Source organism: Pollicipes pollicipes, unplaced genomic scaffold, assembly GCF_011947565.3.
Source record: "Pollicipes pollicipes isolate AB1234 unplaced genomic scaffold, Ppol_2.1 Scaffold_1600;HRSCAF=1878_pilon_pilon_pilon, whole genome shotgun sequence".
In the NCBI taxonomy this organism is placed as follows: domain Eukaryota; kingdom Metazoa; phylum Arthropoda; class Thecostraca; order Pollicipedomorpha; family Pollicipedidae; genus Pollicipes; species Pollicipes pollicipes.
In genome coordinates, this window is record NW_023595962.1 from 14,276,648 (window position 1) to 14,304,370 (window position 27,723).

The 27,723-nt window shown below is 58.2% G+C and overlaps 1 protein-coding gene across 1 annotated transcript in view; it reads right to left on the reverse strand.

Moving 5' to 3' along the window:
- Nucleotides 1–27,277, reverse strand: part of LOC119106456 (pro-neuregulin-2, membrane-bound isoform-like) — a 71,021-nt gene extending 43,744 nt beyond the window's left edge. Inside the window, exons 1-2 of the mRNA XM_037230138.1 lie at nucleotides 27,233–27,277; nucleotides 20,964–21,132 (exon numbers count right to left, since the gene is read on the reverse strand). Coding sequence (XP_037086033.1) covers nucleotides 20,964–21,132; nucleotides 27,233–27,277 — 214 coding nt within the window. The remainder of the gene's footprint in view (nucleotides 1–20,963; nucleotides 21,133–27,232) is intronic.
- Between the last annotated feature and the right edge of the window lie 446 nt (nucleotides 27,278–27,723).

The following is a 27,723-nucleotide window of genomic DNA, read 5'->3' on the forward strand; positions in this document are numbered from 1 at the left end:
GACGAGCCGAGCTGGCCACCAGGTGAGAGCGAGCCGAGCTGGCCGCCAGGTGGGAGACGAGCCGAGCTGGCCACCACCTGAGAGACGAGCCGAGCTGGCCGCCAGGTGAGAGACGAGCCGAGCTGGCCGCCAGGTGAGAGACAAGCCGAGCTGGCCGCCAGGTGAAAGACGCCGTTGCAATTGCAGGCGGCAGAGAAGCAAGGACAGGCCGAGCACGCGTGCTACAGCTCCCATTTACACAGATCTGCCAGGCGCCACGGAGATATCTTCTCAGCCCAGCGTCATCCCTCAATGTATCACCGGCAAACATGTTGGCTCTAGTGAGAAAAATATCGAATCCGGTGGTTTCCAAATAGGTTAATTGTCTTGTTGATTATGACGAGCAGTTGTGCACTAGTTTGGAATCTAGATTTGTCTTAAGGTGAAGGGGCTCCATAAATAAATCTGCTTCTGCAACCAATTCAACTGGATTTCGACGGAATTCAGCGGAGACGGGGAGTGGCAAGAGGCAGATGTCTTCAAAATGGCAGGCGACAAAAGACGGATGTCGTCGTCTCCGAAGACAGGGAGTGACAAGAGACATGTCTCCGAGATGGCCGACGTGGGGAGGCGCCGGCGGGGAGCGGAGGGGAGGCGAGGTGCGTCCGCGTGGGTACGCATGCCCCCGCCGTCCGGACACACCCGGACATTGTCCCGCTACACTTCCGGACATCACTATCTGCCAGGCACATCCCCACAGCCACTGTGCAGTTCAGACAAGTGCTCACTGTTTCCGCCCACTTTAGGCCAAACTTCGATTTGTGGACTTCACTGGCATACTGAAGAACCCTTATCACCCATGTGCGCCCTTGAAATTCGGCAAAAACTGCGAAGAAATGTATAGTAATCTGGCTGCCATAAAACGGCTTTGTTCCGGCGTACCAATGCAATTATTATCCGCTCTGATTTTTCTATCCGGATCGGTTTCTGGAAAAACCACAGAACGATCGCGTTGGTTCGGCCGAGTTCCGCTCGTCAGGGGTCATGAAATGCAGTAGACCGTTTCCAGAGAGACGTTCGGCGGTACTGCAGCCATGGGAGGGACGTTGACGCACACGTGACACCGGTGCCGCACTGCTGTGGGTCAGCATGTAGCACTGGCGGCTTTCGGTCGCAAGCCGCTGGAAGAACGGCCCGGTAAAACGGATGTCACCGGCGTATTATTCATCCATTTGGGACTTCTAGCAGCAGAAATATTATTGGAGCGTCCGGTGTTTGTTTGGAGAGACAACTGACGGGTCGGCCTTCAAGTATCGGTCGGTGCGGACGCCGTGTTAACTGTGTAAACACGGGGTGTGCCAGCCTTACAGCTTTAAAGGAAACAGCAACACCACCCAGTTAGCGGAAAATGAACGGCTTCCCGTTAAGCGGCGTCCGGCGCCGAACGATTGGGACAGCGGCACGACCCTTTTGTTGCAGCGAGTTAGGATGGGACGGATTGAACAGCTCTCGGAAGGCGGACGAGCACTTTGAAGCGTCTATCTGCGGATTGGATTTCCATAATTGACATTGATAAACGAGCGAGTATGTGCCGCGCTTAGCGGTGAGGCTTCTTTGAAGTGCGCTACCGTAGATAAATGTTTATGGCAAACTATAAACACTATCTGTTGGTGGGCTCACCCAGCCCCCCCCCCCTTCACGCGGGAGAGGGGGTGGGGGGATAGTGCGCCAAACGGCTCGTTGTCATTCTGAAAGCCGTAGGGAATTGGGACTGCTCGGTTGTAAGCACGGTCAGATTAGAGGCTTGTAGGGTTTTCAGGCTTACGGTAATGCCATCACTCAGCTGTCAGTGCGTTGGACTTCAAGAGTTGGTCCAATCTAGTACTCTGCCTGTAGCTGACGAACGCTTGTAATTCGATGCCTCAACGTTTATCATCCATTACATGCCGCAATCTAAAGAGCCGGAACAGAAAGGTTCGAGGGAGTTCAGACCATTTTTCTCTGCGTTCATGTCGGAGGACAATATGAGACTTTGGTAAAGGTGAGTAGGTTGAAACCAGCTTCGTTCAATTCCGTTTAGCGACTCTTATAATTTAAAAAAAATAATATCCATCAGATCAATTTACCAAGGGTGAGGAATCAAAAAGGTTAACCTAAAAATTGTCATTCAACGCAAACAGACTCGCTGAAAAGAATGGTTTCATATCTACTACATCAGCTCGGTCTAAAGAACTGGGCATACCACAGAACTTTCCTAATTTTATTTTCCCAAGAAAGAAAAGAAATATTGCTCCAAAACCAGCAAATAAACCAAGCCCCGAACGGTTTAACCGTTCCAGATTTGCGTCTTACTTTCGGTCGTAACGCTTTAAAAACAAAACATTTTCAAAGTGGGAGTACAACCAAGAGGTATTGCCCTCCATTGAGCTTGTGCTGGGCCTATAGCTTTGTGGAATTATTCCAATGCAATGGCGGAAAGCACTTATGAATCATATGAATATGTATCTCAACATTCTACACATAAAGATCACACTTTTGCGCTCAATCCCGTTGTATGTTACAGGGCTACCGCTTACATTTTTGTGAGCTATTTTTGCCATTGTTGCGCTCCGTGTGAGGATCAGGGCAGGAATTTGACCTATACAGGCAAATCTCACCTCTCACCTAAAGCGCGCGGGATGCGCCCAAAAGCGCGGCGCCGCATCCACCAACCAGCGGCCGTCACCGACGTCATGTGACGCCCTCGACCAGTCACGTGACCCACTCGGCCAGTCGGGTCACGGCGGCGCGTCTCTTGGAGGGGGCTGATCGGAGCCAGCGATAGGCGTTCAGCGAGCGACCGCCGCCGCCCCGGAGGCGCCTCTGAACTTCCCACGGTTCGGTGCGAGCGGCACGGCACGTGCGGCTCCAGGGGGCGCACGTCACGTGGCCGGGAGAGAAGGGAACGCGCCACGTGACGGCGAGAGAAGGGAGCACGACATGTGACGGGGAGAGAAGGAAACGGCGGTTCAGATTCAGATTCGAATTAAGAATCACCCGAATGTTCTGTGAAGCTGACTTGATTTGAATCCCCGGGTTCTGCCGCGATCCAGGATCACATTCGATTCAAGCCGCGTTGGTTGAATCACTCGCGTTCTCTGGTGACGATCGGCGGGCCGCCTGGCTCGTGACGTCACCGCCCTGGATGTCGTCACGAACGACCGGCCGTCACCGGCGACTCTGTTTGTGTTGGAGCTGTAGGCGACGAAGCCGGCAGTCGTCCCGTGTCCTTGGCCCGAGCTGCGGCTCCGCCGAGCCCAGCCAAAGTGGCGCCGAGCGCCGCGCCGGGCCACGCCACCTGAACACTTCGAGGTTTAGGCCGACGAAAATTGCGTCTAAAAAGTTTCGCACGAGTAGCGAATGAATGGCGGTTTGAAAAACGGTCCGAAACGTCAGAAACTAGGTCGCAGATCAGTTATCTGTTTCTGGCTGATTGTGTCTCCGTCATGCGCAGCCTGCGATCGGCGCCCAAGCGTTAGCAAGGTCACCGTTTGCGGCGGCCGCCAACAGATGGCAGTAGAAACGAGAGAGAGCTGCACTAGATCCAAGGAGGCTCTGACAGCGCCAGTGTCGGAGCAGATGCCCCAAACGCTCTCGTTTGTGGCATCGTTTATGGCAACAGGCTTTGAACGCAGCCACCACTCTGGAGCACGTCAGGGACGACTTTTATGAGAACATTAAAAATGTTATTGATTCTATGCAAGATTTATTCATTCGGAAGGCTTAAAATGTCTTGAGCACCAGCCGCAAGGACACCAGAATAGATGAAGCAGATGAATACAGGCGTGAAGGCTGCTTTGTTTTCTCCGGCCCCCTTCTCACCATTTTTGGATACCTATGGCAAAGGAAAACTGATTTCCATGCACCATATTCTGATGGTACGCGGAGAGCAACGAATGAAAATGTCTTTGAGCCCCCCAGTCCTCGCTTCTCCCCAATCCCGAATAACTGCCCGCTCTCCTGAGCAGATGAATGACGATTTGCATGCCTTCACCATCCACGCTATTGTTAGCTCAAATTCCACCTCGTCAAAACTCATTCCAAAACGCTGCATGCGACTGGTGATCACACCTGATCACACCAGCGACGTCACACCTGACAGTGACGTCACTGCTAGGACACGCGAACGAGCGCTGGTGAAGCCGTCCGAGAGGTGTAGAAAGTGGCGGGCGACGCAGCGGCGCGCGCGGCGCCAGTAATGGCATGCGCTACAAGCTGTAGGGTAACGGTGTTCGGTTCTGGGAACGTTCGGCACGGGACGGCCCCAGGCGGCGGTCGCGGCGGGCGGCGCAGGCGGGCCCGCGCGGCGCGGAGGCGGGGCAGCGCCGCGCGGCCGGACTCGGCCCCTGCGCGCCGGCACCCGGCCGCCTTCAACGGCGCCGCAGGAGGGCCTATATGCGCAGCAGCGGGGCGGGGGCGTCTCGGGGAAGGCGCCACGCGCCGGGGGCCGGTTTATACGCTGAGCGTCGGCAATGAGGGAGACGATGCGGTGTCAACAGCGACAGCGATGCGAGCTTCATCTGCTAATCGGGAGCTGATGGCAACTGCTTACAGCTTGTATCGATCGCACTGAAGGCAAAGCAGCGACAAATGATATGCGCGCTTCATGCTAAACCAGTAGAAGAGATAGGCTTCGCATGAAAACTATTTAAGTTCAGGATTTAGGTGACCGGTGTTTGGCCATGAAAGCAGTTTGCATTTGCTTTTTGCTATAAGCGGAGAGCAGTAAGGGCAGACGGCAGCGATTTTTTTGTTGCAATGTAATCAGAGTAAAAATGCAAACAGTTACCATACACGATGATTTTCCAGACGCGTAAACCTTAAAATGAACAGAGAATGGCGCTAAACGCTTTCACCGTCAAACACATCACCCAAAGTCACGACGCCAACGATTTCACACCGCTACCAGCCATGCGACGGAGCTTCGAGAGGTCACGAGAGGTCACGAACCAGCTAAGACCACTCCCGAGCCTCCCCACATCACCTCCAACCGCCTCGCATCACATCCGGTCCTCTCACCTCACCTCCAAGCTTCTCACATCACATCCGAGCCTCACACCACCTCCGAGTCTCTCACATCACCACGAACCTCCCCACGTTACCTCCAACCGTCTCGCATCCCATCCGAGCCTCCCACATCACCTCCAAGCCTCCGCACATCACTTCCAGCCATCTCATCATCATATTCGAGCTTCTCACATCACATCCGAGCCTCTCACGTCACCTCCAAGCCTCTCCACATTACCTCCAGCCGTCTCAAATCACATCCGAGCCTTTCACATCACCTCCGAGCCTCCCACATCACCTACGAGCCTCTCACACCGCCTCTGAGCCTCCTCACATCGCCGCCACGGTGTTTACCGCGCGTCTGAGGCCGGGCGGCGGCCGCGTTTGAACCAGCTGGCAATGCGGACGCGCGTGGCGCGCCCGGGCCGCTCGTGCCCGCTTCCGCCTCGTGTTTGCGGAGCGAGGCGGCCTTCGCGAGATGGCGAGATGGCCACGGCGGACTGGATTCCGGACCGGACCCCGCTGCTGGCCGCCGCTGTCGGACGCCGCTCACGGATCTGCGGCCATCGCCGGGAAAGACTGGGATGTTTTCTCGTTCGCGAGTTCACGGAGAACGTTCGCTGTAGAAATAGCGGTGCTAGTGGTATTCCAAGGATGTCAGACAACATCGGCTGGGTGGCTCTCCTACTCCTGACAAGACATATTTCGGAAAATGTTTGGAGACGCATTCTTGGCGGTTCTTATCCTGTTATTTTGGTAGGATGAATCATTCGGGCAAGTGGTACTTTACGGCTGTAATAAACATAGCCCTACGCTTTGCCCCCTTTGCTGCAATAAACATAGCCCCCATATCATAATTATTTTGAGACTGAATGGTAGCTTTTCAGGCTATTGAACTAGTTTGTTTTATGTATGTGCATACAAGTCCGAAGACACTTCCTCTCCGTGCTCTGTTTAATAATATATCGAGCTCTTATACCGTTAGAAAATGTGCCCAGCCTGCCATGGGCGAATTCCCAACTGAGATTGATCAACTATTAGAAATGATTGCTTTCAGCTGTTCTCAGGCGGAGCACAGTCTTCAACGGAACACTGCCTACGATGAACGTTAGCTTGATGCGCCTCAGCTGTTTGATGCGGCAGAGATGATGCCGAACACGTGAATGTCCGCTATCAAGTAGTCCTGCAACGTTCTAAACACGTGTAATGAGCCTGTCTGCACTTGCACTGCGACCACTTATCGATTCATCAGCGACCCGACATAGCCCTTCACTCAACGTCGATGCTGTATGGTTGTATCTCCACACAGCAATCCTGCCCACTCGCTCCTTCACGTCTTCCACGCCCTCCGTGCACGAGCAATGCACCGCACCTGGCCGGCCGGCGGCGGGCCGGCGGCGGGCCGGCGGCGGCGGCCGACTCGCGCTCGGACCGTTCCCGTCACTGACCTCGTCACCACGAGCCCTTCGCTCGGCGCCGACGGCCCGAGCGCGGCCGTGCGGCCACTCGTTATTCCGCCCCAGCCGCGGCGGCCGCCTTTCAGCCGCGGCGGCCCGCCGCGCGGCCGGCCTACACGCCGCCCCCTTTGTTTTGGCCGCGCGACCCGCGGTTTTGCTCCGCCGCCGCCGCAGGATAGGCGCGCTCGAAAAAGCGCGTCCGCGGCACTTGAAGCGCCGTGCGACACTATTGTCACGTCACTCATGGCGCACCTCGCGCGCCGGGCGGACACCAGCGCACGCTTGCGGCCGCGTCCTGCCAGGCTCGCCGGGCATCCCAGCCCGAGCCGGCCCGCACGCCGGGCCTGGTTTCCCAACAGGCCGAAGCAGCTGGAGCGACGGCGCCGAATTCCGGGCGTCGAGCTCGGCCGCGGCCGGGCGCATTCTGTGACCAAGTGGCGGCGCCTCCAAGTGCGACGGCGCACGGCCTGGACGCTGCCGGAATAGCTGAGCGCGCTGCGGTGCGCCGCCGCCGCCGCCCGGCTCGCTCGCCCCGCCTGCCGCGCTAATTTGTTCGTTAGGCGCGTACCGCCCGACACCACTGTACGGCGGCACAGCCTATCTCTAACGAATCAGGCGGTTGCAGCGGTGGTGCCTGGAATGTGGTAGCGGAAGATCGCCGAGGATGGAGGACAGCACCACGCGACGGACCGCGCGGCTGCCAACGACGAGAATCTTGCTGTTATTTTACCACCCAGGTGAATGCTACGAGCATTAGCATTGCAGCCAATCATGACGTTAGTAGCGAGGTAGCTAAAACAGGTGACCGAAACTTCGAAGATGCGCTTCGGGCCAAACATCAAGCAGGCCACTGAGGCGTGACATGCGGCGCGGATCAACGCAGGAGACCCCTGAATGGCGGTCCTTCTCCCGGCGGAGGTCAACTCTGACGAGGAACGCCCTCAGCACGCTCACCGCACACCTGGCTGCGGCACGCACCACGCACCGCCCAAACTCACCACACGAACGCCGGCAGCGTATCCAGACCCGACGGCTCCGATTATCTCCGCCGCCGGCAGACGCGGCCGTGAGAGGAGCCTCGGCAGCGGAGCCTCGGCAGAGGAGCCTCGGCAGCGAGTCTGCCGGCGGCACGTGGCGCTATGCCGCCGCTGAAAAAGTCGAGCGGCCCGCTCTGCAGACTACGGAAAAATCGCCGCTGGCGGGCGCGTGCCTCCGAAACGTGCCGCGGCTCTGGAGCTTGGGAGCTCGGCTCCGCGACGGCTCCGGTGCTCCTCGCCGGGAGCCGAGTGCGTGGGACCCGGAGCCCGGCTCCGCGGCGGCTCCGGCGGGGTGGCCGGCGCACGGCGGCCTCCTACTCGGCTGCTCGTCGGGAGCCGAATATGCGCTAGTTGACTTTGATTTAAGGGTGTAGATACAATCAACACAGCACGGCCTCTGATGGTCTGGATTAACCCATGTAGGCAAGATTCACAGACCTTGTATTTGACTGGTCTGGGTTGGGAAATCTCCACAAAGCGTGGATAGAGAGTGGCATCGCTGCCAAAAAAAAAAAAACAACTGAAAAGCCCGAGTGGATCTCAACGGACTGTTCTCGATCCCGATATGGAGACTAGAGTTCGTAAATCATTTATAGATTCCGTAAATGTGTTCACGTACGCAGTATGTGACATGCTAAATTCGATTGCCTGGGAGTAATGAGGTAATACCTATGATGCTGGAAAATGTTGTTAACATGGTGGGATGGTCATCATAAGATTTGGCATTCGCGAAAAAGGTGGGCTTGTGAGAGAAATGAGTAAAGACGAATATCTTGTTAAGACCTAGGTCCCAACAACACAACCCATGAAAAGCTTTGCAAGATGCAGCAGCCATGTCTTTATGACGAAACATGTATCTTAAAAGAACCTCGTGATTAAAGAATCCGCCAATTTAGTTTTGTTTCCAACGTTTGATGTCGTTTTGAATTTGAAAGACGTGAGATATTGTTCGATCAATTCCGTTGTCAGTGAATCAAAACAGCCTTATTTATTTCGCCGAAACAATTAAAATATCAAAAAAATTCAGAACAAAAGCAATAATAACGTTTGCATACACATGTGGCCGTCATTATCAACTTGCATTTCAACGCGTTAATCGGCAGAACAGGCGCTTCATAATTTCTTCCGAACCACATTTTATCCAATCGCCTTAGGACTTCACCGAGCCCATCCTCAAGCAACCGAGCACGCATACATCAGCGGAGACGCTCTAAAACAAGGCTGCTCAGCGCATCAGCAGACCGCGCTGGATGAACCCTCGTCCTGCCGGGGCGCAGCTACCACCCCCGCCGGCGAGCGCTGCCCTGAGGCGACAGCGCCGGCCCGGGCACGCGACGCGACGAGGCGACGGCTGCCGCCGCCGCCGCCGGCTTGGCCACGTTGCTCGGCCGGGCTATTTTCACCGACGGCCCGGCGGCGGCGGCGGCGGCGGCGGCGGACACTGCCACACCGGCTCGGATGTCGCATCGACGAGAGCGTCGCGCCGCTGCCGCCGCCGCCGCCGCCGCCGCCGCCGGTGTCGATGAAGTGGCGCGGCGGCGGCGCACTCCGAGCTCAGCGTCGCCGCTGGCGGGCGGCTGGATGCCGTCGGAGTGCCGCTCAGAGTACCACTCGGAGTGCCGCTCGGAGGGCTGAGTGCCGCCGGCGCTGAACGAGTGTGTGGTGACGGGTTCGGACCCGCAGCGACCACTGCCGTCAGTCGGCGAACCCGGGTTGAGGGGATGGGCGCAACCCCTACACGTGGCGCCACGTGTACCCCGCCTGGCGACGCACGCGCACGAGTGATGTCGCACGTGCCGTTGCCACACGTGCCCCAGTCATTGATGACAGATACTTTGATAAGAAGAGCAAATTATGTGATCAGTTGTTGTTTCTTCATCAAAATTTGATGAGATCAGACGTTGTTTATTTCCAACCAATGCAGTAACACTTCTGTTAAATTTGTTCAGAAGTGGGCAGCCCCTTTTCCGCTCTTCATCTCAGTCTCAGTCTCAGTCTCAGTTCCAGTCCCATTCGTACGCAGCTCAGCCAAGTCGAGTGCAGAGTGATGAAAGACGGAGTTGACCATGACGATGGCCACCTTGGATCTCACGCATCTCACGCATCTCACGCATCACGTCTCACGCATCAGTCTCAGTGGCTTTGTTATTTCTCAACGACTGCGCTTCTGACCACCTGACATTTCTCTGACCAGCCCGCCATCCGCAGTGACCAACCCACACCTCAAAGTGACCCCCTCACATCCAGAAGTGACCACCTCTCACCCCAAAGTGACCATCCAACAACCTGGGGTGACCATCCAACACACCGCAGTGACTACCGCACGCACCGCAGTGACCACCTCACATGTGGCAATGACCACCTGTCACCCCGAAGTGACCACCCCACAACCTGGAGCGACCATCCAACACACCGCAGTGACCACCTCACGCGTCGCAGTGACCCCTGCATGTACCTGAGGGACCGTCCGGCGTACCTGCGCGCCTGCCAGCGGGCCGGCTGCTGACGTACTCCCGTGCAACGTAACTGGACGGCCGTCTGCTGGCCGATACGCATCACCGTCCCGTCGCCTGCCTGCATAATAGAAATATGCCATGCACGTGCCTTCCCCGGTGCTGAAGGCGGGTGGCTCCAGCCTGGCTGGCCCGCCTGCGGGGCCGGCGACGGTTACCTGATCCGGGTCAGAGGCAAGGCGCTGGGCTCGGGCTCCGTCGGGCCTCGGCACCGAGGTAGCTCGTGCCGGGGCCTCGGCTCCGGCGAACCCAGCAGCTCGTGCCGGGGCCTCGGCTCCGGCGGACCCGGCAGCTCGTCCGGGGCCTCAGCTCCGGCGGAACCGGCAGCTCGTGCCGGGCCTCGGCTCCCGCGGACCCGACAGCTCGTCTGCGGCCCCGGCTCCGGCAGACCCGGCAGCTCGTGCCGGAGCCTCGGCTCCGGTGGACCCGACAGCTCGTGCCGGGGCCTCGGCTCCCGCGGACCCGACAGCTCGTCCGCGGTCCCGGCTCCGGCAGACCCGCCAGCTCGTGCCGGGGCCTCGGCTCCCGCGGACCCGGCAGCTCGTCCGCGGCCCCGGCTCCGGCAGACCCGGCAGCTCGTGCCAGCGTCAGCTCCACGCTCAGGACAGGTCGCTGTCTGGTCTGGCGCGCAGAGTGGAGCGGGTTCGGAGTGGGAGACGCTAACGGCAACATTAATGTGACCAGTTGGATGAACCTCGGCGAAGGCTAGGGTTTCACGGAGCCAGCAATAAAACTCGGTATTCAGATCGTCTCCTTGATACTGTCCCGTCTCGTTTGATTATCAAGAGAGCGCCAGCAACTGTGGCGATTCTCCGACAGAAATGCCTCCAGACATACACGACGGCGAGTGCCAAGACACGCCGAGCACGCCCGCCGTGCATGTTTGAGGCTGCCACCCACAGCGAGCGGCGGCAGGCGGATCCTGTGAGCACACTCGCCCGCGGCCCAAGAGTTTTCCCGCGCACAGGGAGTCGACGTGTCCAAAGCCACGGCCGCTCCTCCCGCCTGGCAACAGGGGCGCCCGGTTCACTGAGGAGCGCGGCCGACGAAGGACGCCGGTCCCGATCAGGAACCAGGTCAGGAACCGGGCAGAAGTCAGATCAGGAGCAAAATCAGGGGAGGGATCAGGCGTAAGATCAGGAGACGGATCAGGAGTAGGATCAGGAGTGGGATCAGGAGCCAGATCAGGAGCCGGTCGCATCGCCGCGCTTTTTCGGCCGCGGCGGCCTTCTTCTGATCTTGGCGGCGGCGAAAAACGTGGCCGGTCCGTGGCCGGCGTGCGTCTCGTACGCACCCACCACGAATGCCAAACAGTTTGTCCCAGTTAGCGTGGGGCGGGAGCGACGGCGCCCGTCGGAGCCGCGCCGCCGCCCGCCACGGGCCACGGCAACTGCCAGCCGTCACGACCCCCAGCGCAACCGGCGGCTACATTATTGCACCACCTCATATAGGCAACGTTTGCTTAGCATAAAAACGGGTTATGCAGAGCGGCGCGCGGCACTGCTGGTATTGCTGCTATTCGACGGGCAATAGTTGGCAGTCCTGTTTCATCGGCTGGCCGATCTGGCGGCGCACACACCCTGCAGGGCCGCAGGCGTCACCAGGGCGGCACTCTCGTGTCACTCACACGTGACTCTCGTGTCACCCATGCCCGAGCCAGCCTCGCGCGTCGCTGGGCCAGGGCCCGCCCGTGGCCCTGCGTGGAAACAGGGGTGCTGCGGAGGGGATACTATTTTATTTGTTTCGTCCGATGGCACTGCGCCGTCGCCTGCGACTCCAGAGGAGCGCACGCCACATCGACATCGGTTGGCCGACATCGGTACCCATTGCACGTCGGCCCTCGTCGCTCTATGCGTGCTTCCCTGAGCTTGACACGACACCCACATTGGCAAACTATGCAGTGTGCGTAGCAGTAAGGCTGGTGTCATTCAACAGTACATGATTCGGACATTGCAAGCATGAAGCACAGCACGGTGTGAAGGGATCCTTCCGAGAAGCTGAAGGCCTCTAGCCTGGGAGAGGCCTTGTCCCTGGAGCCCCCGAAGGACTTCCGCGGTCACTACATCAAGCCACAGATCGCAGCCACGCAGGTAGGCCACAGACTCCAGCGTCTGTGGCTGCGCGCTGCCCGCGCGAAGTCCGTCTCCGGCTGCGCCAGCGGCAGGAGATCCGACCGGGTCACGTGATCTGCGTCGTGTCATCGGCAGGCGGCGGCGGTCCGCCCACGTGACGCCTCGGCACCGCTGCCACTCCCGTCGCAAATGGCGCAGTCTGCCGCACGACAACCCCGGCCGCCGTGGGTGACGTCGCACGCCGACTGGTGACATCACACGCCGACTGGTGACGTCACACAGCCATCGACGGCGACGCGAACGCAAACACAGACGGCGTCGGCGCCGGCGGCGCCTGACGGCCCCGCGGTGCCTCTGTGATGTGAGCCGCACCGGGCGGGGGGGAGGGGGTCCCGCGGGAGGGTGAGGCCGCACAGCGTACGTTAAGGCCAGTTTTCAACACGCCGTTAGCCTGCACGAGAGTCACTAGGGGAGAGACGACCGGACAGAGCTCGGAGCAAACCAATTTCAGGTTTTTCAGGTCATCTTTCGACGCTTAAACAGTTTTGGACGTAAACGACACGGTCACGCGTTACGTTTGTCACGAAAAGGTCGCATAAGTGCACTGAGAGCCGGACCCTAACGGGATTCGTCAACAGGATTCCAACGAGAGATTCCCAATCGAATCGGTGGGTTTCTCAATCGCGAGCATACCGTACTGTCTTCTATCCTAATGCGCCAGGTTCATGGACTGAATAGCGGTAAGCGAATACTTCGCGGAAACAAGGGAAGATGTAGCCCAGACCTTTGAGTTCTTTCAGATCTTTCCTTTCGTGCAGCTCCTCTCAGGCTTCAGATATTTGAGCCCCTTTCGGGTCAACATGCATCCAGCGCGACATTCTCTCCGATAAGCGGGGGATTCAATGTCGCTGGAGTTGGAGACAAACGAGCCACGTTCTCACAACACGGGCGAGATCGGTTTAGATCGGTTCGAGATCGGTTCGGTTATTCAATGTCGCTGGAGTTGGAGACAAACGAGCCACGTTCTCACAACACGGGCGAGATCGGTTTGTCAAATGCTGATCTGCTCTGGTCCAAGCGAGATAGTCACACAACACCAGGTGCTCCGTGTAGGCACGATCGCTTGGATGACATTCAACAAGCTCTCGCTACCCGAGAAGACCAGACCATACATATATACCATATATATGCATCGATGTGCAACCTGCCATCACATGCTTGGAAAGAAAGCAAACACACCGAAGGGTACAAAATGTTTGTTGAAAGAGCTTTGACGCTTGTGCCGATGACAATTACACATCAAACTGACGCCAGCCTGGGGCGCATGACAACACAACTACGCCGCCGCCGCAGCCAGTGGGCGGCTAAAACCAAACACAGACTCGCTATCACAGTCGGACGCTGGTGCGTCTCGGCTGCGGGCGACCGCCCGAGGGCCCGAGGCCAGGGCGGCAGTCAGCAGCCCGGCGGAGGTGTCACGGCTGGGAAAACTGACGCCCGGCTGTGTCGCCTCCCGCTCCTGCCCGCCCCGCCCGTCCTTGTCCGTTCCGGCCCGTCCCTGCGCCCCCTGTCCGCCCCTGGTCGTCCTTTCCCGTACCTGTACGTCTCTGCTCGTCAGAATCCGTCCCTGCTCGCTCCTGCCCGCTCATACCCTTTCCTGCCCGCTTTTGTCCGCTTCTGCCTTTCTCTGCTCTTTCCTGTCTGTCCCTGTCCGTCCCTGTCCGTCCCCGCCCGCCCCTGCCCGTCCCTACCCGTCTCTGCCCGCCCCTGCCCGTCCCTGCGTGCCAATTCACACCCCCACCTGCCCCTGCCGTCCGGTCAGCACAAGCCGCACCTCCCGTCCCTGCTCGCCCTAGTCGGCCCCAGTCCGCCCCTGCAGCCGCCTGGCCGTTTTATTTAGTCTGCCCGCGTGAGGCGGTGTTTGGACAAAGCGAGGCGGCCGGCCTGACCGCCCCGGCCGGGGTAGAGCCCCGACCGACCCTTGGAGCGGCCCCCTGAGCGTCCCTCCCACGGCGGCGGGCGGCGCTGCGGCGCACCAGATCGGCCCGGCGGCGCCGGGGCGGGCCGAGGCCAGCGACGAACGCTGACCTCACCGCTACCGATGACCTGCGCGCGCCGTCTGCACTGTTTACGCCGCGTACTGCGCCGTGACGCACCGTTTGCCCGTGTTGGCGGTCGGATGGGCGCACTGTTTGCACGTGATGTCTCTCTCGATGCGGGGAGGGGACTGCGTGGGCCGGGCCGCGTGGATGGACTGCAGTGCACGCCTGAGTTTTCACACGCTCCGTGCTCCCTGGCGACGGCCCCTGTTAGCTGCACACACTGGTGTCATCAGCGTCGACGGAGCGACAAACGTGCACAACGCGCACAACAACGTGCAAACCTATGCAAAACGTACGCGCTGCGATGCTCGCTGAGCGATGCCGTCAGCCTCAGTTAGTGAGAGTCGATGTTCTTTCAATGTAATTCGCTGTCAAGCAGCAAATTATCAACAATATGGGGAGTAAGTGGAAAATCGGAACCACAAACAAGACCACCTTTTCTGAGATGCCTGAAATAGACAGGCAGACACGGGACCGAGCGGAGAGGCGCGACCGGAGCTTCGGCGGCAGAGGCTCCGGCTCCGGCAGACCCGGTAAATGTTCCGGCTCCGGCGAACCCGACAGAGACTCCGGCTCCGGCCGCCGCGCTGGAGGCTCCGGCTCCAGCGACCCCGGCGAAGGCTCCGGGTCCGACCACCGCGCTGGAGGCTCCGGCTCCGACCGCCGCGCTGGAGGCTCCGGCTCCAGCGACCCCGACGGAGGCTCCGGGTCCGACCGCCGCGCTGGAGGCTCCGGCTCCGACCGCCGCGCTGGAGGCTTGCTGCAGACAGCCCGGTGCCCCGCAGGCTCGTGTGACCCGATGGCCCCTGACGACCGCCCAAGGCCGGCAGTTTGGCGCCTTCCAGCGCGGAGCAGACGGCCGCTCGTACACTATACACAGCCGACACGATCGCTACTCCGGGGAGGGGAAGTGGGCCAGCACGACCGCCGCTCATCACCGCAGCGCCTGGCACTGGCAGCTTGCCGCGACACGACAGAGCTGGGCGTTTGTAAGCTGGAACTGATGCGTCATGTGTTCTTGCCGCCGCGCTAATGGGCGTGGCTGTTCGGTGGTTGAGCAACGGACTCATGATTTCCGTTGCCGATGTAGACACCGTTTCATGCACGGCACTTAAGCAAGTTACGTCAGCAATACGCGTACCCAGAGGCGGCGTTGCGCAAAGTGAAGGAGGGGGAGGGGGGGGGGGCGGCTGAGCGGTGAGTTTGCACAAAATTGCGAAGCGTACCCTCAAAGTACGCAAAAGGGCCTCTCCCCGACTTTGGCCAACTTTTGTCTCGGAGATGGCGAGGGGGCTTAGAGCCTCACCACTGTAAATACAACTAAAACTACAAAAAATTCTGAAAACTCTTGAATCTGCACCCAACGGGGGCCAATCCCGGCGCGATGCGGCGCGGATCGCCCGTCGCTGACCCAGCACTCAGCGCTGACGTCGATGACCCAGCTCCAGTCGAACAGACGACAGCACACGGCGGGGCGGCGAGGGCTGGCGGCCGGGCGGCGACGGCGGCCCGGCCGAGGCGTGATGTCAGGCGCCACCCCCCGCCCCTCGCCCCCGGCCGCGGGGCCAGCGTGTGGTCCGGCCGTCACTCGGCTCGAGGCGTCATGAACTCATCCCGGGCGTGAGCGAAGACGGACGAGAGCCGGCCGCGGCCGCGGCGCTGACTGCGCCAGACGGGGCGGCGGCAGCCGCGGCAGGGGCACCGGGCACGACGAGCCGGCCGAGAGGGGCGACCAGGATCTTGAGCGGGACCAGGACCCTGCCCGCCAGCCGGAACAGGACAGCGGCCGCAAGGTCGCTCAGGATGCTCCCGCATCAGGATCCAGGATACCAGTCACGAGCAGGATGAGGTTGTCTTCCGATATCCCAATTGATGCAGCGGCCTTTGGCCTCGACAAAGAAGACATCCAGAAGGTGGAACCGGACGCAGCCACCGACGGCGCTCCCTGTCGCGAGCACGCCCTGCTTGGCCTAGACTCCAGCTCCAGGCGGCCGGCCGCGCCGGTGCAAAAAGTGGAGACCACACGGGCGCCACGAGGGACGCCGGTCGAGACCGGCTGGCCTTGATTATGGACCGCTCACTTCAGTTAGTTCAATTGACCGAGGAGTGGGCCGCATGCGCTTTATCGTCTGGCACGTTTACGGGTAAACATCAAGATAGCGAGCTCGGGCCATTGAGAGCGCAGGCGGGTCTCACAGTGTGAGGTCTCGCAGTTCATTGATCTGCCCAACGGCGTGGAGGCGGCTGGTCACTGAGGCTCGCCGGCTGTCCCGGGAGTGGTGACGGCGGAGGGGGATGGAGCGTGAATCGAGGAGTCCCTCGTTCCGCCCGCGTGGGTCCGGCCCGTCCCACCGTCGTGTCACCGCGTGACGTCACCGCGCACTGATGTCAGCGGTGCAAGGTCACCGGGTCACCGGGTCAAGGTGACAAACTACGCGTGGACGACTGCACAGAGCCGGTGTCACCACGCGGTCGGTCGAAACTCAGATTAGCCATGCAAATTGAGTCATTGCTGGCGCGCACTTCGTCGACGTACGAGGCCACGCGCCGTCCGTCGAGCGCGCTCGCGGTGCTCTTCGGCTCGCTCATGCATGCATCTTGGCGGCCGCGTTATTCCGGCCGGGTCGTAAAGCCGGCACTGTCGAATTCCGAGGGGTCAGGCGCCTTCTGATATGCGGAGATGACATGAAGGATGGTGGCTGGCGGGGCGACCCGGGATCGGCGGCTCTGCTCCCGACGGCGCGCCGCTGGCCCGGTGGGCACACGCCGCTCTCTCTGGCCAGCTGGTGGCCCAGGCCGTCGCGGCCGATAACCCAAATACGTGAGGCGCGGATCTCACAGCTGTTGACCGTGAGCAAAGCTGGCCGCGCGGCTGCGGCGCCCGGCTCGGGAGCTCAGCTCCAGCTACAGCTTCAGCTTCGGCTTCTGTTTCCGGCTCAGTTCCAGCTTCCGCAGCGGGAAGCTTCTACTGCCCCCAATTTCCACCAGAGTAGAGCGACGTGAAACGGAAAGGCGCGCTTGGAGGTTGTCACAAAACTGCGCTGAAATTCAAATACATGGAAGGGGTTCTCGCCGTACATGCATTCGACAAATAGTTCTGTGCATTCGTTGCAAGGGGTATTTTTATGAAACACGCTGTACCTAGCATTACGTACAGCACATCAGAGGCAGGACCCTGGGCTACCCAAAGCACGCGGTAAGGAATCACACCATCTAACGCCGGACAGTATTAAAGGTTCGCTGAGTCTGTTAACAACATAGTGCTTTAAAACTGAGGCGACCGCATGCCCAGTCAGTTCCAACGGATTAGCGATTTCGCCATGTGCTTGCTGGCGACAAGTTGGCGCTGTTGGTGGCACTCGTGGCATATCTCCTTTGCTGAAACCCAAGGTGTCCCGCATCCTCCAAATTGTAACGTGTTTGGAGGAGTGAATTCTTGTCAACATAAGGTAATACACATTCACATGTCCTTCATGGCAATAGTGATGAAACTATATCAACGATCAAATAGGTAATTAGACGGCAAGCTGGGTGAAATTAAGCAAATATTATTGCAGGAAACATGTAGACCCTTTGATAATAGTGGGCTAGGATTCCTTTGGAAGAATGCCACAAAACCAGCCATTCAAATATAAGAGGTGAGTCATTCAGAAACGCTTGAAAAGGTTGTCTTTGAACTCAAGATCACACACGCGCGATCTATTTACGAAGACTGCAGTCATATTTTGGGCAGGCGTACTCGGCGACCTCGCGCATCTTTCCACATCCAGAGGCAAACTAAGTCAGTCCGACTGTGTCTGTTTAACCACGGATGACAGCTCTTCCTGAAATCAGCTGAGCGGGCCGAAGCGGTACATCAGCTGGCTGCCCGCAGAACAGGACAGCTGACCCCCGCAGAACAGGACAGCTGACCTCCCGCAGGACGCCGATCTGATGTGTTGTCGTCGGCCGCAGGACAGGACGCAGCCCAGATCAGGTCACCAGCCACTACGCGGATAAGGATTCTGGCTTGCGGGGGATCAGGATGTCCTCTGCGAGGCGGAGCCGGAGCTGCTCCCCGACGGAGAACGTGTCCGGGTGAGGCACAGCCGGTGGAGAGCGTGTCCGGGTGAGTGGCAGCCGGTGGAGAGCGTGTCCGGGTGAGTTCCGACCGGTGGAGAGTGTGTCCGGGTGAGTTTCGACCGATGGAGAGCGTGTTCGGGTGAGTGCCAGCCGGTGGAGAGAGTGTCCGGGTGAGTTCCGACCGGTGGAGAGCGTGTTCGGGCGAGGCCCAGCCGGTGGAGAGCGTGTTCGGGTGAGTTCCGACCGGTGGAGAGCGTGTTCGGGCGAGGCCCAGCCGGTGGAGAGCGTGTCCGGGTAAGTCTCACCAGGTGGAGAGCGTGCCCCGGTGAGTGCCAGCCGGTGACTGCCAAACAGTGCCCGGTCCTCTAACTAGGGACAATATGGACACGGACTAGGAGCGGGTCATAATCCCCGCTCCGTACGGTTTGTCGGAAAACCGCGGCATGTGGGGATACCGCACTCATCAGGCCCCGGGCAAGCGGGACGATGATAAGAGACGGGAGAATGAGTGCAGGGGCGTCAGGGCTGAGTGGTTAGCGGGCCGGACTCCCACGTGGGGGACCGGGTTCGAATCCCACTCGCGCTATGGCCTCTGAGGGACAATATGGCCAATGGAGTCGCAGGCGCTCCATGGAGCGGACGCGGCCACGTGTGTTCTCTCCCAAAGAAGAGACCGAAAGCAGGAGATAAACTTACTCAGACGCTGCACCGTGGTGCTACGTGTCTATCTGTCTCACATGGCGCTGCTCGGTGGTGGCTGGTGTGAAGCCAGGTATGGCGGATGGATGCACGAGCATTGCATGCACGAAAAATTGATAGAGTCATAGTCAGTAGAGAGTCCGTCTGGATGCACTCACCCTCAGGGGCGCAAGCCAGAACATTGGGAAGGGGGAGCACAGGACGGACAAACGGTCCCTAACAGCCCCCCCTCCCAAAAGGTGACAGCCCCCCAAACAGAATCACCGGATATGTCCTACTTGATTTCGAGTTGGCATGTTTTGCTTCGCTTTATTTTCACTTTTACTCCTTCTATAACTGGACCGGAGGCCAGAAACGACCGGAAGGTGCAATTCTTTTTTGTGAAGTCATTAAATTGAAGGGAGCGGGCGTTGAATATCTGCATGGAATAGCCCACTACCGCTATTCACTTCACAATTATTTAACAGACTCTCCTCTTTGTAAACCGACAGAACTCAGAACCTTGGAGTTGCCTGACTGACAGAAATATGTAGAGCTGCCTGTCCTATATATTATGGAAATACAGAACAACTAGCATAGAATATAGTTCTGTGTAAATAGCATAAAGCAGCCTGAATGACATAGAGGCACTAATCGACCCAGGAGGGCCCTAATCGGCGCAAAGGACCCTCTGGTGAGCATTTGGGGCCCAGCCCGAAGGGCCGGGGCCTTAATTATACTTTTGTTAAGCCCTTTGGGCCCTCCAATAGCGCCCTTAATTTTTGGTCCAGAGAGGCCCTTCGGGCCCATCGGACGGGCATTGCACGGTGTCCGGGGAAGGGGGCGAAGGACATTGCACGGTGTCCGGGGAAGGGTCGACGGACATTGCACGGTGTCCGGGGAAGGGGGCGACGAACATTGCCCTCTGTCCGTTGAAAGGGCAAGGGGCATTGTCCATTGCCCGACGACAGAGCGGCAAAGGATCGGAACGCGACCTCGCGCCAGCCGGCGGCCGCCGTGCTCCGTCCCTGACCCAGTGGGGCGCCAACGGTGACCTCGGCCGGACGCCGGCCGCCGCCCACCACCGGGATCACAGGATCACCGAGACACGCGCCCGGGTCAGAGGTCATGGCGTCACGCGCCGGAATCACGAGATACCCGCGCCGGGGACGCGATGGCGGGACGGTGACGTCACCCGAATCGTGAGATCAGGAGGTCGCGCGTCCGAGCGACAAGACCACCGCACCGAGGCGCGAGACGGCGAGACCATGGTGTGCGCATCTAGATCGTGGCGCCCTGCATCGGGATCGCCTGATCTTGACGGCCTGCAGTGCTTGAATCGTCTCCTCGCGGCCTTAAGCTCGGGAACACTATCTACGGTAAAGCGGCCGGATTTTGCCGGGCGGAGATTGGCTGGCGGATATCTTCACAAGCGAAGTGCACGAACGTGCCCCGAACTCGCGCGGCGCGTGGATCGAGCAGCTGCGAGCGAGCGGTCTCGCCCTCTTCCGTTGGAGCCGCGAAGAAATTAAGCAGAGGCCACAAGCCTTACCTCTAGACCGGTGAATACTACCAGGATAACGCAGAATGGGCCGGTGTAAACCACGAGAAGAAGGCAACAAATCTACTGGAACGACTGGCGGAACTTTCTGTCACTCCGACGGGAACACAACACGACCTTAGGTCATCTCTCCCCGACACAACGTCCACATCACACGCTACGTCTACCGTTGAGAACGGGCGGGTCACCCTCCAGCCCACACGCACGGGGAGGTGACGTCTACCATTGTGGACGGAAGGGGCCACCCTCCAGCCCACAAGCACGGGGAGGTGACGTCTACCATTGTGGACGGAAGGGGTCACCCTCCAGCCCACAAGCACGGGAAGGTGACGCCTACCGTCGTGGACGAAAGGGGTTACCCTCCGGCCGACCAACACGGAAAGTTCCACCGGCTGTCGGGGACGGAGCGGCGCGCGGGGTCACCGCGGGCCGCACTGAGCGGCGGGTCACACTCACCGCATCGTTTGCAGGTCGCCCTGGCCACCTTACGCATGGTGCGCCGGTTGTGTGGCTCGGGCGTCGCCAGCGCGCGGAAGCGGCGCGGCCCACCGTCCGGCTTCACGAACACAATGTACCGGACGCCCGGCCGCAGGCGTGCGCGGGCCACGCAGGCGGCGGCGGCGGCCTGCCGGCGGCGGGCCGCCACCGCCGGCCGCTGAAACCGCAGGCGCAGCGGCCCTGTCGCCAGCGTACCCTTCACCACCTTCTCCACGTCCACTGTCACATGGTAGAGGCCGGCGCGGCCGGCGCCCCGGGAGCGCACCGTCCCAGTAAACACGACGGGCGCCAGGCGGGCCTTGGCCACTGCGCTCCGCACGTCGTTGCGGACGTCGCAGGCCCGGCAGAGCGCGCCGGCGAGCAGCAGCAGCAGCAGCAGCAGCGGCAGCAGCGGCGGCGGCCGCGGCACTCGGGATCGCATGGTGGGCGACTACGCGGCGGGCATGAGAGGCGGGCTCCCGGCTGCACCCTCGCGAGCTCGTCTCACTCCTGGACCGTCCGCAGTCGCTCTGGCTCGAGCCGGCCGCCCGCCAGGCGCTTACTCCCAGCGGCGGGGCGCATGCGCGCTGGTCAGCGTAGTATCTCTGGCTGCGGCGCGTCCGGTTATCTTCAGCAGTCGTCGGCGGAGGCTGGGCCGGCGGCGGCGAGCCAACGGCGGTCGCCGCCACCGCCGAGCGACGCCGGGACGCGGAGCGACGACCGAATCGGGGCTGACGCGGGTGACCGCTCGCACACACCACGTGCCGCGCTGGACGCGTCGCCCCAGCTTTGCCAAATGGGTGCTTTGTCCCCCAAACGATCGCTCGATAAGGGCTAGTCTTTTACATCTTCCGCGTTGCTAGCGCCTTGCCCGTTAGAGTCGTCGTCCCACAAGTCGGGTGTCTTATTTCTCCCGCGGTCTCCGGGCTGAGCGGCGCCCAAGGAGACAGGTAATGGCCGTCACGCTCGCCACTCAGTCAGCTCTAAGGTCAAGTGGCACCGTAGGAGGGGGCGAAGTCCGTGACGCTATCAGGCCGCCGCATTCCGGAAGCAGACCGTCTGTTAAGGCCGTCGGAAAACCTCGACAGCTCTAGACTGACGCCAGCTGAGCCTGATCTGGGCTTACTCGGACGTACGCGGGCTGAACTCACCGTCAGGTGAGCGTGGCGATTGGCAGTGGCGGTGCGGTCGTGGCAACTTGGTAGTGAGATACTAGAAGGCCGAATACTTACCACATTTTTTCAGCTTCATAACCAGTGCACGAAATTACATACGATATCTTTTCCTCAGTGTGCAGCACTTTAACGACAGGGAAGAGAACAACCACCCCCCTCCGTTCGTCTCCTTTTGTATGCACTCTTGCCCTTGTCGATAAGACAGGAGACGGGGGCCGTTTCGGTCCGAGTGGCCATTTATTTGGCTCAAGTAACCTACTCAACGAACAACAGACACATGTTTCAGCTGTTTATTTTTTCGTGCTCAAAGAAGTGACTGCACCAGCGAGAGGTAAGTGGGAAGCTGTGGCACGGATAAAAGTGGGGGATAAAAACCAAGTAAATGCGGTACCTAAGCCATGGTGCGGTGATTTCGCACGACACATCTGATTTTACATAAAGTTCTTGTATATGTGTTTTGTGCAGCTAACTTCTTTGATGTTTCACAATGATGATATTTAGTTTGGCTTTGGTGGCCATTTAAATGTATTCTATGCCAGGCCAGCCAAGGAAAACGAATTTTTGCGAGAAAATAAATTTTATTCGAGCACTTGTGGGCACTTATAACATCATCACAATGAGCCCTTGAGCGACAGCTGCCAAAAAGCCATCTACCGGCGGTGCCATGAGCGTGACCATGTTAGCTGGGCAGCTTTCACTTAAATGGTTCCGATCGATCGATGAAGGAATTTTTGGCCATTCAGTAAACCAAAAGTTCTTCCGTCACTCAACACTCCACGCCGACTCATTCTCAGCCAGTATGATATGAATCAGCAGGAAAACGATGACGCTATTTGGGCTCTTTGGCTGCCAATCGCGAGATAGCCAGAACACACATTGATGAAAAGCTGACAGCGAAATAGTGGCCCAAAGGCGTCGAACGCTCGAAAAAGTGAGTGGGTCGAGGACATTCTGAAAGTCAGCTCTTTCCAAGCGTCACGAGTTAACGTGTTCAGTTTTCACAGGAAGTGGACAGGCGTCTCATCCTGCTTCCCCCCCCCCCCCCCTAAGCCTATCGAATGTTGGGTAATGCGTCCGAATAAGACGCAGTCCTCTACTACTGCCACCCGTGCTGCTACCCCGCTGCTACCCGTGCTGCTACCCCACTGCTACCCGCGGGGCCACACATCTCTGTGGCACGTCACAGAGGCGTCAATATGCACAGGGATTAGTGGCCAGGGAGGTCTGGCCCGCTCGGTGCACAAGTACGAAGTGCACGGTGCAAAGAAAGTACAGACCCAGGCCAACCCAACCTGACGATAAAAAGCCCACACCTCTGGTGGCTCGCGTTTTTCCCACTTTTCAGGCACGATTTGTTTTTATAAACGTAGTTGAGGAACTTCACAGAGTGCTCCCAGTCACGAAGAATACAATCTGCATCTTCGGGTCATCTCTAAGGACGCTTAATTTTCTAACTCGCTTTCTGGCCACAGGGTGACTCCGAGCAGTAGCATCTTAAATGATAAGCGTGTTTGACATTGTCGATAGTAGTGTTCCACTTCGGAATCACGATAACTATCGGAAGACGCCCTCAGAGCCCGGCGGCGTCGCCAGGGGAGCTACGAAACGTGTGATGACGTCACCATCGTGACGTCACCGCCGAACTGGTTTAGGCTTGGCCAGTCCGAGATGCACACGACACTGTAGTCGCTCACCGGGGTTAAAACAAAGCAGTCAAAATATGAGCGGCGTTCCATGACGACCTAACTCACGTCGCTGGCACGCCGGGCATGGGCGGACTTCGCCCGATGATCAGCACAAGCTTCGACTGTAGGGAACTCGGTGCGGGAGCCATACCGCAGCCAGCCTCAAACCATCCCATCGGTCAGACTTCTGTCATCGCTGCCGGCTGCAGAATGCAAATACGGCAGAGCGCCAAGGGACGAACGTGCGGAGCCGGGAGACAGGGCAACATAATGTGATCGCCAGCAGTGCCGAACCTCTCCCAGACCCGACAGCGGGCCGGATCTCCTGGTCGGTTCCGGGTACGACAGTGACGCCTGCTCGGCACCGACTGACCGGATCGGGAAGCGACACGGTCATGTCTCAGGGACCGGGGAGCGAGGCGGTCATGTCCCAGGGACCGGGGAGCGAGGCGGTCGTGTTCCAGGGACCGGGGAGCGAAAAGGTCATGTCCCAGGGACCGGGGAGCGACACGGTCATGTCACAGGGACCGGGGAACGAGGCGGTCATGTCCCAGCGACCGGGGAGCGAGGCGGCCATGTCCCAGGGACCGGGGATCATGGCGGTCGTGTCCCAGGGACCAGGGAGTGACATGGTCATGTCCCAGGGATCGCGGAGCGAGGCGGTTATTTCCCAGAGATCAGGGAGCGACATGTTCATATCCCAGGGATCGGGGGCGACACAGTCATGTCCCAAGAATCGGGGAACGACATGTTCATATCCCAGGGATCGGGGAGCGACGCGATCATGGCCCAGCAATCGCAGAGGGTAGTGGTATCTCACCGATCAATGACGGAGATGGTAACATCTTAGGGATCGAGAGGGAGAGGCTAGGCAATGTCAGCCACCACAAACAGAGGGACTGCTACAACTGACTTGTCCAATGCGCGAGCTACAGGTGCATCCGCAGGAAAATACGCGGACAAGCCCTCACGTGTATGTGCCAGTACTACCAGTATCCATGGTGCATACTAATGGACACAGGAATGCCCATCACATCTCCGGTAGGAGAAGTCAAGTCTCGGCGGCTGACCTTTCAACAAGTCTAGCAAGCGGCGGCCAGCGATGGGGGCGGTCAGACAGGGGTGCAGACTGGCTAGTACTAGTGCATACCCCGAGTAGGATATGCTACGCCACAGGGAGAGACAGCGGCTGCCTCTAATCAATTTTGCTCAAGTTGCTGACAGCGGGGTACAGCAAGGTTACCACGAGGAGGAGGATACCGCAGACCAGACAGAGTCCACGACGACGAGGCGTTTCTAGGCCACGACTGTTTAGCCAGGGAGTAACCATGCACGCGAAAAACATGCGTTTCGCTTGAAAAGACCAAACGTGCGAATGGGTGACGTTCCCCGTAGGATGCGGAGAAGTGTTATTAATGGAACATTTCGGCCCGTAAGGGCGAAATTTGACTGAACTGTGATGCTAGATCGGCATGTCCAGCTTAAGCTGTAATTTCTACTCTCCAAAATCGTGCTCAAGGTCTCGTAAATCATGTTCAAATGGCCTGAGGTTTTCTCATATTTGCGGGTTGAACTCAAGCTTATCACTTTTTTAAATGATTATTTCGCTTACACTTATGTAACTACCTCAATAAACCGCCGTTAGCCAGCTTTGTACCAGGATCGATATAAAAAACGCTAATGATATGCTATAGAAAATGCCTTCGAGCTGCTGAAGAAGGATGGACTTCTCCGCATCCTACTGAGGGATGTGAGTGATGTCCACAGCTGCGCCCCAGCTTTGCGGGGCCGAAAGAAGCAAAAGAATGCTGGCTGATATCCTGCTTTACACGATGCTGTTGGGCATTTTGATTACATTACAGGTGACATATGGCCCAATCCTTCACGTCACTGGATCCACGGAGCAGGCCCCGAGGAAGAACCAGTGCTTCAAACGTGCACTGAATGCGTCCTGGTAGTACTCCGCACTGGTCTCGTGGATCCTATGCAAGATTGCTTGAGTTTAACTGCATGCAGATAAAGTCCCCCACACATGTCTTCATGGATCAACTTTTCAGAGTCCAGACTAATCCAGCCGTTGAGTATTAAATTCAACCTGTTCACAAATTGGCCTTCGTGATGAATCTCAGATTAGGTCCACCCAATCCATCACAGCAAGGGTATTTCCCAGAATAATCCGCATCATGGCGTCGCATGTCGGTGTAGTTAATAGTTCGACATTCAGCGTGTCATTTCGCTCCAAACCATTTGGGATGACCAATTTTTAATAAAATTCAGTGCTCGTCGACATGTATTGTATCTTTTTCCCACACAAGTATGGTCTATAACACCTATTAACGGCAAAAATCATCTACACACCAAGGCAGACTTTCAAAAGCAGCAAAAACGAAAACTAATCCATGAAGTCGACATGTTAAATGTATCGATACGTTCATGTGTTTTGCGGCGTTTGCCCGCACTGTCCAGCCCAATCCACCTATTTATTAGAAATGAATCGGTTTATCCAATCCATGAATAACTCTTAGTCGGGCTATCCAAAGCGTGAAGAGCTTGTAATCTTTTCACTCAGCCCATGAAGGGCTTTCAGTCGGTTCATCCAGTACGTGAAGTGCTCTCATTCCCATTCAAGATGTTTGGACGCATTCAACTGGCGTAGATGGTATCACCTTTTTCTTTCTCAAGCCCTTCGCTCAGCAAATTATTTTGCGCTCGTGAAGTAAGATCATTATAACATGACTCAAGCAACAAAAACCCAAAATTACCGCAGATGAATGAAGCAGTACTTCAAATATTCTTCATTCTTATTTTAAGGTAGTGTTTAGTTCGGAGAAAAAACGCGCAGCTGTAACCAGTTGCTGGGTCACATAAGAGGTCACAAGAGAGGTAACAGGTCACAGGACAAGAAATCAGACTGATCATGCCAGAAACAGCCCAATTAGATTTTCGCTCGCGGCGTATTCTATTGGTTTTCACATCGAATTAGACCTAAATTGATTGAAACAGACATCCATAATGCCACCGAATTGCGCATGACATGATCTGGGCATAACAGAACAATAAATGAGCGAGGAAGAAGAAAAAGCCAAGAATGCGCGCCGGCATGTCAAACATCATGTGCGTAGACGAATTTGAGATGAAGCGGTAGGCTAAATGCCCTGAAATATGTTATCGGGCGACATTTAGATCAGTTGACCAAGACGTCCTTCAAAAGACAAAAGCTAATTGGGGTTCTTAGGTTGTAGTGGTACCCTGTTACTCTACATGTCTAAGTTAGTGTGTTGGAAAGTCAGCGCACGCCGCTGTAAGCACCTGCTATATGCTCATCTAGCGCTGAGCCAGCACCCATTTCCTCGAGAGACAGGACATTCCCTTCATGAAGGTGGCTTACTCCCACAACAATCAGCACCACCACCACCATCACCAGCTTGCTCATTGTTTCGATGGGGACAATTTTGAAGCAGTACGTCCTAGACCAAGCCCTCACAACCACAATTCACGCCACGAGGGGTAGAGAGAATCGCGATTCTGAAACCGGGTCACTCCCTCTCCCACTATCCAGACAGACCACTCGGTGCGCGGCGGGGGTGCTCCGGGTCAGCCCCCTCCCCGTCCGGGACGCCGCCCGGACCAGCTCGCGCTCCCAATGACGCCGCCACCGGGCCAGCGTTTCATAACCGTCTCGAGTGACCTCTGTTGTGCCCGAGGCGCCGACCCGCCCGGGCCACCCTCAGCTGCCGTTCGGGCTGGAAAGTTTGGACTGCCTCCGCTCGCGACAGTCTCGCTCGCAGCGCCGTCGATAATCCCAGGGCTGCCGTGCAGAGGCGGCGCCAGGACGCCGGCCATGGGGGGCCAGCGGCCAGCGGCGGCGTGGCACATGAC